This window comes from Mesoplodon densirostris, chromosome 2 (genome assembly GCF_025265405.1).
Source record: "Mesoplodon densirostris isolate mMesDen1 chromosome 2, mMesDen1 primary haplotype, whole genome shotgun sequence".
NCBI classification, from domain to species: Eukaryota; Metazoa; Chordata; class Mammalia; order Artiodactyla; family Ziphiidae; genus Mesoplodon; species Mesoplodon densirostris.
Genome location: NC_082662.1, coordinates 45,503,337 through 45,518,427, shown reverse-complemented (window position 1 = coordinate 45,518,427; position 15,091 = coordinate 45,503,337). Strand labels below are relative to the sequence as shown.

Here is a 15,091-nt window from a genome sequence, read left to right as displayed (position 1 = left end):
ACAGACAATAACAGTACCTACATTACAGGATTGTTGTCAGAATTAAATAAATTTTAGGTGAAAGACACTTAGAACAGTGACTGGCATATATTAAATGCTCAATAAATGTTAGCTACTACTATACAATATAAACTCCATAGAACTAACACTATGTTTTGTTCACTGCTGTATTCCCAGAGCCAACAATAATGCCTATTACATAGTAGGCACTAAATGTTTGTTGAATGAATAAAGAGTCAAGCACAAATTTATTATTAGGTGTATTTAAAATACTTATTTGCTCCCAGAGGAAGAGACTATATGTCTAGAGAGAAATATTAAGTCCCAAGTCTAGCTTTGAAATTAAACAATGGGATTGAAAAGCAGACAAATGTCATTTGAGTTCATTTTGATATAAGAAACTTCCGATACTGGAACAATCTTTGATTCCTCATTTTAGTAGTATTCCATGGGAAATCTCTTTTTAGTTTATGGGGGTTTTTCTCCCCTTGTATTTTTTACTACTGATTCAACCAAGTTAGACTTCCAGGAATAAACACTTAATGTAACCTTAGATTTGATTTAATCCCTTTACCTTCTCTTTCCCCAAATACAATCATTTTACGAATGAGGGAGAAGGTCAAGAAGGTAGTACCAAAGGCACAGATATATTGTGCTCAAGGGTACAGATCTTTTGAATTATTTGGCATGGACTGAGGGGAATTATTTTTCTTTTTAAAAAAACCCACCAACTAGGGAATTCCTTGGCGGTCCAGTGGTTAGGACTCTGCGCTTCCACTGCAGGGGGCATGGGTTCGATCCCTGGTCAGGGAAACAAGACTCCACATGCCATGTGGCGCAGCCAGAAAAAACAACAACCACCAAAAAAAAAACCACCAACTACTCTTCAGAGATCCCTAGACACCAAATAAAAATGCAAGTAAGGCAAGCTTCTTGCATGTGTCACTTCAAGGCTTGGGCAGTGTGGCAAATGGCTGTGTGTTAAAGGGCAAGGAGCTAGATTTCTATCTAAAAAATATCAAGGCCTGCAAAGGTAAACAAATCCCCTTCCCTTCCATCTTAGCTCATGTAATAAAGCTATTCTAAGAAACAAAACAAAAATTCAGGTCAGTAATCACTGAGCAGATGAGCAGATCATAGGAATCAACAACTCAAAGATATACTTTAGCATTATTTTCCTCTAAACTACTAGCATTAGTTTTTTTTTTTTTCTAGCATTAGTTTTGAAATATAATATGGTAAACAGAGAAGCTCGGTTAATAATGGAAAGAGCACTGGGCTTGTAGTCAGTCCTGGCTCTGCTACTTAATGGCTGTGTGTCCTTAGGCAAATAAATTAACTTCTCAGTTTTCTTATCTGTAAAACCAGTGCTAAACCTTCATCTCGACTACCTCACAAAATGGCAGTGAGGAATAAATGGGATGTGTATGAACGTGTCTTTAAAATACTAAAGTACCATGGAAATATTAACATAATTGAATGAAGGGTTTCTGGTGTGAAAAATTAGGTAATATATGGAGTTTACACAAAATTAACACCTATAAAAGCAGCTTGGGACTTCCTTGGTGGTGCAGTGGTTAAGAATCCGCCTGCCAATGCAGGGGGCACGGGTTCGAGCCCTGGGCCGGGAAGATCCCACATGCCCCAGAGCAACTAAGCCCGTGTGCCACAACTACTGAGCCTGCACTCTAGAGCCCGCGAGCCACAACTACTGAGCTCGTACGCCACAACTACTGAAGCCCGTGCACCTAGAGCCTGTGCTCCACAGCAAGAGAAGCCACTGCAATGAAAAGGCCAAGTAACGCAACGAAGCGTAGCCCCCGCTCACCAAAACTAGAGAAAGCCCGCACACAGCAACAAAGACCCAATGCAACGAACACTCAATGCAGCCAAAAATAAAACAAATAAATTTATAAAGAAGAAAGAAAGAAAAAAAAGCGGCATGCTCTGATTCCACAGTACTATAGGTAATAGAATATATCTACTTTACTAAAATATTTACCTTTAACATGCTAGAATCTTACTACATTTTTTTAAGCGGTGGAAGGGATCACAGAGAGGATTTAATACAACCTTTTTACTTTAGAGATTTAAAAATGGAGGCACAGAGAGATAAAACGATTTGCCATAGGTTAAAAGGCCTATGAAAAGAATATAACTGATATTATGTAACTAAGAACATTGAAACTTTTTTTAAATGCCCTTAGAAAAGGAGAATATGACATTGAACAGGCATTAAGATGCTTTTGAGAGCTAAGAAAAGTGTTTACACGAGGGAGAACTGGAGATAGGAAAAAAGAAAAAAGATCTGTATACAGAGCTAACAAAATGTATAATTAACCACCCCTCTACATTTACCAGTCACTGATTCTTTCCTATCTGTATTTAAATATTCTGTTCTCCAGAAGGATACCTCCACAAATTATAGACAAATAATTTGCAAATTTTTATACAAAGGGATATTGCTTTGCAATTCATCTTGAAATCACTTGGCTTCTTCCCCAACTCTTTCTGATGAACTCTTCTGGACAGAAATGTTTATCCTAGGTCAAAAGTATCACTTAACGCTAGTAAGAGAAACTATCTGATCCAAAAATTTCTTACCCATCAAAACTCTTTTTCCCCTCAGGGGACCTGTACAGAGTGTTCACCTTTTTTTCCCCCTTTTCATGACTCACATCTCAGTTAACATCACCTTATGCACTTCTCTACAAAATACACACATTCTTTCATTGAACAAATATTTATTTACTTACTGTGTCTCATGCATTATGCCAAGTGCTTAAGACATGAAGCTGAAAAAATACAACTCTGTTCTTACCCTCAGGGAGCTCATAATCTGGAGAGAGAGCCAGTCCCCTTAACAAAAATACCACCACCACCGGGTAACTGTTGTAACCAAAGCACATACAATATACAGGGGAGGCAAACAAGAAAGGAGGAACCCAAGGCTGCCTGAGGGTAAATGAAGGCTTCACAAGGAGGTAGGGTTTAAGGGGACACCTGAAGGTTAAATAATCAAGAAGGGCACAGCATTCTAGGCTAAAGTAACAGTGTAAGCAAAACTAGAGGCACGATAAACAGCATGTGTGCTCAGTATTACTGAGCAGGAAATGCAACGACTTTTTCTCATAAAATGATTAGCTCATTAAAGAATTAGATCTTAAGAATCCTAGTATACTATGCAAAACTATTTGCTGAGCCCCCACTATGTGCTAGATGCTGCCAAGTACACAGGATCTTTGTAGACCCATTGCTGGCCATATGTACAGCTGCCACCTGATTTGTGCAGTACAATCTGTGTGGCTGCAGCAGCGCTATAAGACCACTATAAACTAGCGGGGCCTAAACTGTAGGTTCCTTAAGCGTAGTGAAGAGTCCACAAATTTACATGCATACCAAGTATGCTCTGTCCACATTTCAATGTGTTGAAATGTACACTTTCAGTGCACAGTAGATGCTGTTAGAATTAAGAGTGCAGTATCACTTTAAAATAATACTTAATTTCTACCAGCCTTTTGGTTTTTTCCCCCAACTGATGTATTCTAAAAGCATATTCCTGTCACGTGTCTCAAGCTTTTCAATGTTAAAAAGGTATCTAAATGCTAAACACAGAATGCCACCAACATCTGATACTCTCCAAATGCTTTGTAGAAAGACAATTTGGCAATATGGATCAAGAACCATAAAATTATATATACCCTTTGACATATTCAATAAATATGAATTACTTTTATAATGGAAACAACGGTACAAATATTTTAAATGCCTGTATTCAGTTTATATTCCTACAGTCTCATAGAGTACAGGGAAGGTGTTTGAAATAGCACAGACTTAGGGGTTGGACAAACCTGTGCTTGAATCCTGTTCTGTCACTTATTAGGTATATGACTATAGGAAAGTTACCTGACTTCTCAAAGCCTCAGTTTTCTTAACTGTGCAATGAGAAAGCATCATCAACCTCATGGAACTGTAAAGATTAATTAGTATATCATCTGATACATTGTGTGCTCACTAAATGCTTGAGATCATGCTCTCTAAATAAATGTCCCAGCATTCAAGAATTTTGTTTTGGGCTTCCCTGGAGGCACAGTGGTTAAGAATCTGCCTGCCAACGCAGGGAACATGGGTTCAATCCCTGGACCGGGAAGATCCCACACACTGTGGAGCAACTAAGCCCGTGCGCCACAACTACTGAGCCTGCGTTCCGGAGCCCACATGCCACAACTACTGAAGCCCGTGCACCTAGAGCCTGTGCTCCGCAACAAGAGAAGTCACAACAATGAGAAGCCCGCACACTGTAACGAAGAGTAGCCCCCGCTCGCCGCAACTAGAGACAGCCCGTGCACAGCAACGAAGACCTAACACAGCCAAAAATAAAAAAAGAAAAACAAAAAAAAGTTCTGTAAAAAGAAAAAGAATTTTGTTTTAACATTATTTTCCCATTTTAATTATTAGCATTAAAAATGTCTTTTATCCTATTGCAGATAATGACTATTTCTGCTACTTATTCGTTATATGTTTTTAAGGGTTAGCTTTAGAACCTATGCAAAGAGTAGTGTTCTAGCCAGCATTTCCTAATTCATGGATGATTCAATCATTAAATTCAACATTGATATCTATTTCATTTTGTACATTAAAAAATATTTATTGGGCTTCCCTGGTGGCGCAGTGGTTGAGAGTCCGCCTGCCGATGCAGGGGACACGGGTTCGTGCCCCGGTCCGGGAAGATTCCACATGCCGCGGAGCGGCTAGGCCCGCGAGCCATGGCTGCTGAGCCTGTGCGTCCGGAGCCTGTGCTCCACAACGGGAGAGGCCACAACAGTGAGAGGCCCGCGTACCGCAAAGAAAAAAAAAAAATTTTTTTTAATTGAAGTATAGTTGATTTACAATGTTGTACCAATCTCTGCTGTACAGCAAAGTAACTCAGTTATACACATGTAAACACCGATTTGTATATTTTTGACCATCTAATAAAATAATTATTTAAATTTTTCTCCTGTAAAAACAGAATAGTTGAGAGTATCCAAAAATTTATCCACTGAACATGTGTGAATCAGTGGAAATGAGAAAACTGGCTGGCTCATCATATTATAGTCACTCAGTTGTTATAACTTCATCTGAACACAGAACAACACAGTAATTTTAAATTATTTTTATTCTTAGAATGAACTGTTGGTTAAAGACAGGAAACACAAGCTGCACTGATGATGAAATAAGAGTAAATGAGTGAATTTATCTTATCAGGATTCTTAAACGGTACATCAAGGTATCTCAGTATTTTTTTAAGTATTAAAAAAAGAAATGTGATGATAGTTATATCCAATTTGGATTTTCAATATTAGAAATAAACTATCCGTACCTCCAATGTTTTATTTGTGGAGACAAGCTTGCAAGCAACAGCCTAAAACCATTCTTTTTATTTTGTCACTTAGAAACAAAGCAGAAAAATTATAAAAACCTACTGATTTTTATTGATCCACCTCCTAGAGTAATGAAAATAAAATCAAAAGTAAACAAATGGGACCCAATTAAACTTAAAAGCTTTTGCACAGCAAAGGAAACCATAAACAAAACAAAAAGACAACCCACAGAATGGGAGAAAATATTTGCAAATGAAGCAACTGACAAGGGATTAATCTCCAAAATATACAAACAGCTCATGCATCTCAATATCAAAAAAACAAAGAACCCAAACAAAAAATGGGCAGAAGATCTAAATAGACATTTCTCCAAACAAGACATACAGACAACCAAAAAGCACATGAAAAGATGATCAACATGTCTAATTATTAAAGAAATGCAAATCAAAACTACAATGAGGTATCACCTCACACCAGTCAGAATGACCATCATCAGAAAATCTACAAGGCTTCCCTGGTGGCTCAGTGGTTGAGAATCTGCCTGCTAATGCAGGGGACACGGGTTCGAGCCCTGGTCTGGGAGGATCCCACATGCCACGGAGCAACTAGGCCTGTGAGCCACAATTACTGAGCCTGAGCGTCTGGAGCCTGTGCTCCGCAACGAGAGGCCACGATAGTGAGAGGCCCGCACACCGCGATGAAGAGTGGCCCCCGCTTGCCACAACTAGAGAAAGCCCTCACACAGAAACGAAGACCCAACACAGCAAAAATAAATAAATAAATAAATAAACTCCTACCCCCAACATCTTAAAAAAAAAAAAATCTACAAACAATAAATGCTGGAGAGGGTATGGAGAAAAGGGAACCCTCCTACACTGTTGGTGGGAATGTAAATTGGTGCAGCCACTATGGAGAACAGTATGGAGGTTCCTTAAAAAACTAGAAATAGAGTTCCCATATGATCCAACAATCCCACTCCTGGGCATATATCCAGAGAAAACCATAATTCAAAAAGATACATGTACCCCAATGTTCATTGCAGCACTATTTACAATAGCCAGAACATGGAAGCAACCTAAATGTCCACTGACGAAGGAATGGATAAAGAAGATGTAGTACATATATAAAATGGAATATTACTTAGCTGTAAAAAAGAATGAAATAATGCCATCTGCAGCAACATGGATGGACCTAGAGATTGTCCTACTGAGTGAAGTAAGTCAGACAGAGAAAGACAAATATCGTATAATATCGCTTATAAGTAGAATCTTAAAAAACGGTACAAATGAACTTATTTACGAAAGAGAAATAGAGTCGCAGATACAGAAAACAAACTTATGGTTATCAAGGGGGAAGCAGGGTAGGGGGTTGGGAGATTGAGGCTGACATATACACACTACTATATATAAAATAGATAACTAATAAGGACCTACTATATAGCACAGGGAACTCTACTCAATACTCTGTAATGACCTATATGGGAAAAGAATTTTAAAAAGAGTGGATATATGTATGTATAACTGATTCACTTTCTTGTACACCAGAAATTAACACAACATTGTAAATCAACTATAGCCCAATAAAAATTAATTTTAAAAAAACCCGCTGGGGCCTCCCTGGTGGCGCAAGTGGTTGAGAGTCCGCCTGCCGATGCAGGGGATACGGGTTCGTGCCCCGGTCTGGGAGGATCCCATATGCTGCGGAGCGGCTGGGCCCGTGGGCCATGGCCGCTGAGCCTGCGCGTCCGGAGCCTGCGCGTCCGGAGCCTGTGCTCCGCAACGGGGGAGGCCGCAACAGTGAGAGGCCCGCATACCGCAAAAAAAATAAAATAAAATAAAATAAAAAATAAAAAAACCCGCTGATTTTTAAAGTACAAAAAAAGCAAGAATTCCTAATTTAAGGTTAAAAAGTCAGTTCTTATCTATTTTGATGCCATAAGCATAATTAATTTCAATCTACACTGTAATATATATTCATTTAAAAATATGCTTTATCTTATGTTAATGTGTCATTTGTTGAACAGTAATGGCTGAAATTTGTTTTAGGGTATTTTGTTCAGTATATTATTAAATAACCTATATATATAATTCAAAAATAAAATATATATATTAAATATATATATATATTAAAATTACTCCTTTCTCATATCACATAAAAACTATTTTAAAAAATTAAATAAGGTTGGGAAGTGCTAATTCTCCCTCTATATGACCTAACATATGACCTTTGGGAGACTTACTGTTTGTAAATTAAGGACTTTGGTATGGTAAATTTACCTTGTTTTCATATTCTCATAAATCCCTAAAGGCAGCATAATATATGAAAACCGAGGCCCAGAGAGCAAAGTTGCAAAGCTGTTAGTGATTCTATAACTCCTTAGTAATGCCTCTGTGGAAAATTCACTTAGCCAAAAAGTGGTGTGTCAGATCTTCCTATTCCAGTTCCCTATACTCTCCTTCCTCCAATTTAAATCATCCCCACCACCACCACAAGGTTAGGGTGAAAGTTCACGCACTTCCTTTTCACCTAGACTAGTGCAACAGCTCTTGCCACTCCAAATCATGTTTCATATTGATTTGGAGTGATCATCCTCAAAATCTCTTATGATAATTCCTTCACATCTTTCAAGGTACCCAAGGTTTTTACAATGAGGCGCAAACTCCTGAGCCTGTGATTCAAGGTCCTCCATAATTTGACCGTAGGCTCACCTAGTCTTGCATCCTATCACACCCTTAATGCTAGAATCATACATTTCCCTGCATACATCCTTCAGTTTCAGCTTCTATGCTCAAGCTAGTCCCTTTGCCAAGAATGGCTTTCCTTTCCAAACTCTTACCCAATAAAACCCATAAGTTAAAACTCCAATTCAAATGTCCCTTCTCAACAAAGCCTCCTTGGCTTTTTCTGACCCTCCCCAAAGTCATCCATCCATTCAACAAATATTTATTAAGCACTTATTATGCACCAGGCACTATTTAGGTGTTAAAGATACAATATGAGCCAAACAAACCCAGTCTCTACCTTCAAAGAGCTAATACTTACCTCATTGGGTTGCTATGAGGATTAAATGAGATAAAATATGTAAAGCATTTAAAACAGGGCCTATACGCAGTCATGTTCAATAAATATTAGCTATTAGTGTTGCTGCCTAAACATACTATTTAAAATAGTTGCCATACACAAATAGATGTCACTTTATACCTTACCCTGATTCGTTTCTTCTTAGCATTTATAACTATTCTCATTATACATTTGCTTACTGTCTATCTTCCTTACCCCAAGGGACCATGTCTTTTTTTTTAAACCACTGTAACCACAATGCCTAGAACATCACCTGGCCCTCAGAAGCTAGTCAAAAGCCACTCCTGTATCATTGACTTTTATGGTCTGGGGGTAGAGACAGACATTAACCGAAAAGTCATAGCAAGAAATACAAAATTACAATTGATGTGTATTCTATGAAGGAGAGTTACATAACAGAGGTGTGTGACTTAGGGTTGTTTGGGAGTTTTTTCTGATGAGTAGGCAGGGCAGTTGGGGTTTCTCTTGACTTCCTTGAGCTGAGAACTCCAGGATATGCAGGGTTAACAGGCAAGAGAGAGTACTATCACAGGTCATTCACATGTGCTATTTGTCCTATCTGGTTTTCCACAACACAACTCCTGTAATTTAATCCTTTAGGTTTCTTCCTGAAAGTAGGACCCTTTGGGAAGCCATCCCTAGCTATTCAAAACACAACATAACAATGAAAATTTTGAAAAATATAAAATACGAAGCTTTATAATAATGTTTGGTTCTATTTATTGAGTGCCTACTACACCTGTTGCACAAGGAAATTTTTTAAAGTAGCCTCTACGAATAATTCCTAGCTCATAATAAGCTACTATTTTGCCTTCTCTTCACCTCTCCCATACATACACTTTTACATTGTGTGCATGTGTTTTAACAAGTAAGGAGAAATCCAGTTAGTTGGAGACAAAGTCTAAACCATAACCATGTCTAATGTCTTTCTAGTCTCAGTTCCTACTACACATCCTCATTCCTGCATTCTTCATGTCACATAAAGGTAATCCTGCTACCTACAATACATCCTAATTACTTTCTACTCACATTCACAACAAAGCATTCTTCCCCTACCCAAAATGATCTATATAAATCCTATTCACCTTTCAGGCCCAGCTCAAACGGCACTTTTGGATCCTAAATACCCAAAAAGGAGTTCATAACTCCCTCTGTACTCATACATTCATTCTCAGTGGGAAGGCTAACACTTCCAAAAATCTAGCCATTTGGTGTATTTGATGGGACAGCTCTTTATTCTGAAAAGATCACATCTTACTAAATTTCCTTTTTGCACCAAAAATAAGATTCTCAAACTCACTCTTTCTGTGTAGCCCACTAGTTGCCTCAAATTTCAGTTCAAGATTATATTTGTCAGATAGGAAAATGAGACCATAAAGTGAAATCATTCAAGCACCTACTTGGCCTGGGCACTGGTAGTAACAGGAGTTAAGTAAGGCATAGTCACTGCCTAGAAGAACTCACATTTCAGGGGAAGAAACAGGTTAACATACAATGACAGTGTGATGAGTTGTGAATGTGAAGGGTTGTTGTGAAGGCAGACACTGGAGAATGACAACCTAAAAATGCAGAGTCAGTGAGTTAGGGAAAGTTCACCGATTAAATAACTTTATAATAAACCACTTTCCAAAAAAGCAGATGGGGAAAAATCAGAAATTAACTAACCTCCTAGGAGAACATAATTACCAGGACTTCGTTTTGACTAGAATGTCTTATTACTCCCAGAGACCAAAATTTAGATTGCTGCATATAATGGAGCAATGGGTTCATTAACTGAACTGCAAACCATGTGGAACCCAACTCAATGAAAAACCCACTGAAGCTTCAAACAGGCAAGAGAGAGAAACAGGAAGGAGAGAGAAAATTTGCAAATGTAAGGCTCTCCCAACTAAAAGCAGAGAGGGCAAAACAAATGAAGATAATACAAGGTATTAAAGAGACTGTCACAATCTGACTGCCAAGCTGATTTTCGGTCTCCAGATGCTCTGGTCTCTGCCTCCAAACAAAAACCATTTGTTCTGAGTAATAGTAAAGCTTGTAAATAAATATTTTTAAATTTCCCAAACTGTAACTCCACATTAAAAGATACTCAAAAAAATTCATTTTAAAACGTTTTAAGTTATTTCTGTCAAAAGGCTAGATATCTCATAAGGCCATAGTATGCACGACGGCCCTCACCCCATGCCTCACTCCATCACTCCAAAACACACTCAGGTTTTGCACTGACATTAGGTAATAAGGCTTGCAGGCTCTCTCCAACACCTCCAAACTCCCTCTTCCCTCTACAAAAAAGAAAAGGAAGAAGAAAGCCTGCGACCCCCTATCTGCCCGCCCTACAGCTCCTGGGAAGCAATCGTCCTCAAATTGTTCCTGCTTAGACCCTTGAATCCCGTAGAAGGAAATGGGGACAGCTGTGAGAGCGGGGAAGAGAGGACATCCGATAAGGGGGAGAGGAAATGTGGATGGTGGAGGACGAAAAGGAGAAAGAATACAGAGAGGAGAGGGCAGTGGAAATAAAATGGTGAAAGGGGGTAGGAAGCGAGAGCAAAGAGCAGGAGCGAAAAAGAGGGAGGAAAAAGAAGGACGGCGTAGACTTCCCAAAAGAACAAGGCAAAATGGTAGAGGAGAAAAGGAAGGTCGGGTTAAAGGACGAGGAGGAATAGGAAAAGGGGAACGCGAAAGAAGCTGTCACTGGGGGTGATTTAAAAAAAGGGTGTCACCGAGTGGAGAGAGATTAAGGGGGAAGGGCTGTCACCCCAGTAGGTGGCCGGGGACCAAGGGGAAGAAGGAGTCGGTCACCGAGGGGGAGGTAACAAGGTGGGGAGGTAAAGGCAGGAACAGACGGGGCATCAGAGCTGGGGAGGGCAGGGCCGCGGGGGCCAGGGTGGCTGGCGGCTGCGGCTCAGGCAGGCCTCGCTCCCTCACCATGGCTGCGCCGGACTGGTCCTCGGGCATGCAGCCTCTGTCCTGGGCTCCGCGGCGGGCCGGGCCTGAGCCCGCCCCCAGGCTGAACTTGCGCGGGGGCTCCAGGAGGCTCCGACGAACAGCGGCTCCGGGCTTGGCCCAGGCCTCGGCCTCCCTGCTTCACGAGCTGGAAGGGCAGCAGCTGCAGCCGCAGCCCGACCCGGAACGCAGACTCCGCCCCCGAGGCCCCGCCCGCGCCGCCAGCAGGAGCTTGGCCTCGCCTCCTCTCTCTCACTGCGCAGACTCGGCGGAGGAGTCCCAACAATAACCCCCCCATCTGCCCCGCCCCCGATTTCTGGCTTCTCCCGCTCCCAGGCCCTTAAAGGAGCCACACTTACTCAAATAACTAGAGCTTATAAATAAGAGCTTTAAACATACGACGTAACAGGAGATTAGAGCTGTCACTCCTTTCGGTCACCTATGGACCCCTGTGCTCTGGTTTATTGTCATTCATTCTTATTGTCATAATTCTTGGTGATTTCAGTTGTTTTAGATGATTCCTCCAATGCTCTAACTTCTCAGGTTCCTCTCCTCTAGGGATCACCCTTGCCTCAGCCTCTCATTTCCTTGCTCATACTTTAGGTCTTCGCATTTCCAGTAACTGTAACTCCTCTATAATATCAGTTTTAATCACCCAACTCTCCCACCTCAACCTCCTTCCTTTCTAGCTCACTTCCTGTAATACCCAACTCCAAAAATTCTTCAGCTCCACCAAAACTCAGAATCTTACCTTTTCACTATTCTTCACACTATCCTATGTCCTCATTTCCTTTCATGAACAGCTTAGCTTCTATGTCCATTATGAAAATCAGTCCTAGGTATTCACCTTCATTTCTCCAGTCCTTCTTTCCTTTCCCTGTATTCACCTGAGGAAACTGTAATCCTGTAGCAAAAGGGGGTAGAGTGGAGAAAAATGCAAAATCATACTGACTGGCCTCCACCTACATTTGATATCATTATCATCAAATAAGCCCTTAATGCTTGGCTATCCTACTACATTTCTCCAGTTTCATCACTCCCCTACCCCACCAGATAACTATTTCGTCTCCCTCTCTTCAAACTTCCAATACTTCTTTGTTTTTTAATAAATTTATTTATTTTATTTATTTTTGGTTGCGTTGGGTCTTCGTTGCGGTGCGCGGGCTTCTCACCGCGGTGGCTTCCCTTGTTGCAGAGCATGGGCTCTAGGCACGCAGGCTTCAGTAGTTGTGACACGTGGGCTTAGTAGTTGTGGCTTGCGGGCTCTAGAGCACAGGCTCAGTAGTTGTGGCACACGGGCTTAGTTGCTCCGTGGCATGTGGGATCTTCCTGGACCAGGGCTGGAACTCGTGTACCCTGCATTGGCAGGCAGATTCTTAACCACTGCACCACCAGGGAAGCCCCCAATACTTCTCACTTACCTGATGATTTCGCTTCCAGTTTACTGTGAAATGAAGCAAACAAAAGAGAACATCTATAAGTTACCACCACCACTACCACCACCACGACTTGCAACCTACCTATAACTCTGCTCTGCTTGTAACTCTGCTCCTATACTCTGCCTTCCTTTCCTTACTACAAACGAACTATTTGCCCTCTAGCTAAGGTCAAACCCTCCTCAGTTCTTCTCAAACTATGTGCAAAAGGACTTGTTTTCTCCCTGCAATTAGCCATAAACCTATATTTTTGTAAAATGCAATAAAAATTACTAGAAAATTAAATTTAAAATCAGACATACAAAATGCAAGCCCAAGTATAGATATATAGATATAGATTTAGTTTTTTTACCTTCCTATCCATTCTTAAGTGTACAGTTCAGTGGCATTAACTACATTCACGTTGTTGTGCTACCATAACCACCATCCAACTCCAGAGCTCTTGTCGTCCTGCAAAACTGAAACTCTGTATCCATTAAACAATAACTCCTCATTCCCTCCTCCCACCAGATCCTGACAACAACCATTCTATAATACTTTCTGTCTCTATGAATTTTGACTACTCCAGTCAGATTTTTTGTTTGTTTTTTATTAGATCCAATAGACATAAAATTTTTCTGTCAAACTGCTATAAAATCTCTAAATATTTACTCTTGATTTCTGTCACAAACTGGTGACAAACTTTTGTGGACCATCACTAGTATACAGGTCACACTTTGAGTAGCACAGTGCTAGGTTCCTACCATTTCACTTTCTCAGAGACATCTATCCAGCGATTCTCCTCTCTTCTATGTCATGATTTTTCTGTATTTCTTTCCCATTGGCATACCAAAATGAATGTATTTCTTCCATCTTAAAACAAAACAAAACCTCTCTTGACTGAGCTTGACCCTCCAGCCCCCATTTCTCTGCTCTTTTTTACAGCAAAATATCTCACAAAGGTGGTCTGTACAGTACTTGATGCCTTCACTTCCTTTTTCCCATTTCCTGTGGAACCCTGTCCAGTTGAGCTTTCCCCTCACCACTCCACTGAAATGCTCTTGTCAAGGTCAGCAGTGATGTCCATTTACTCACAGCGATCAGTCATCAGTGTTACTTGACCTACCAAGAGCACTAGACACAGCTTATCAATTCCTCCTCCTTGCCTACTATGACACTCCACTGCCCTGTTTCTTCTTTGTCTTACTGGCTGCTCTTGGTCTCTCCACATTTCTCTGACCTCTAAATACTGCAGTGTCAGGAATTCTCTGGTGGTCTGGTGGTTAAGACTCTGTGCTTCCACTGCAGGGGGTACGAGTCAGGGGAACTAAGATGTCTCAGTGCAGCCAGAAAAAGAAAAAAACACTAAATACTGCAGTGCCCCAGGGCTCAATACTTTGACCTCTTTCCTTTTCCATTTATACTCACTCCTTAATGATTTTATCCTATCACATTACTTTAAATACGATCTATGTAATGATAATTCCCCAAATTACACCTCTATTCCAGACCTCTCTTCTGAATTTCAGACTTATATATCCAACTGCCAACTTGTAAACATCCCCCTTTGTATGTCTAATAGATGTTTATTATTCCTAGTAGCCATTCAATAGAGTTCCCCTCAAGTCTACTGGCCATGAATAAACCAGCAAATAGCAAAGGGAATAAGACCACTAATATTAGCTTAGACCAATATGATTTACTGTCTGTGTCTGAACTGAGAATCACTTCCCCTGTGGACCTGGTGGTAGTGGAGGAAAATCACCATAAAAAAACCACTACTCTGCCATCAAGAAAAAACGGAGCACAGTTGACCTGTAATCAATGAAATAGAATAGAAAGGCCAAAAATACCTCCAAATATACATGAGAATTTTGTATAATAAAGGTATCAAATCAGTAAAAAATGTGGCATTACATTTGGTGTTAGAATAACTGGATAGCCAGTTATTCTAGAAAAATGTAATGTGGATCTACACATCACACTGTTCACCAAGAGAAGTTTAAAATACATCAAAGATTTAAATGTTAAAAAAAAAAAACTTCTTAAAGGAACTATGGGAGTTTCTGTATTCTCAAAGTGAGGAAGGTCTTTTAAAGTATAAAACAAAACTTAGATGCTATAAAAGACTGATAAATTCAACTATGTGGAAATAAAAAATATCTGTAAAGCAAAAGCCACCATAAGAAGAGTCAGATGAAAATGACCATACATATATATGTTTGCATTTTGTATCATAGGAAAATGGGTAATTGTCATATTTATAAACAGAGGTGAAATCTATAAGAA

The 15,091-nt window shown here is 40.1% G+C and overlaps 1 protein-coding gene across 1 annotated transcript in view; it reads right to left on the bottom strand.

The window, feature by feature from the left end:
- ZYG11B (zyg-11 family member B, cell cycle regulator) overlaps window positions 1–11,564 on the bottom strand; it is a 75,361-nt gene extending 63,797 nt beyond the window's left edge. Inside the window, exon 1 of the mRNA XM_060089812.1 lies at window positions 11,370–11,564. Within this exon, the coding sequence (XP_059945795.1) occupies window positions 11,370–11,399 (30 nt within the window). The 5' untranslated portion in view covers window positions 11,400–11,564. The remainder of the gene's footprint in view (window positions 1–11,369) is intronic.
- Between the last annotated feature and the right edge of the window lie 3,527 nt (window positions 11,565–15,091).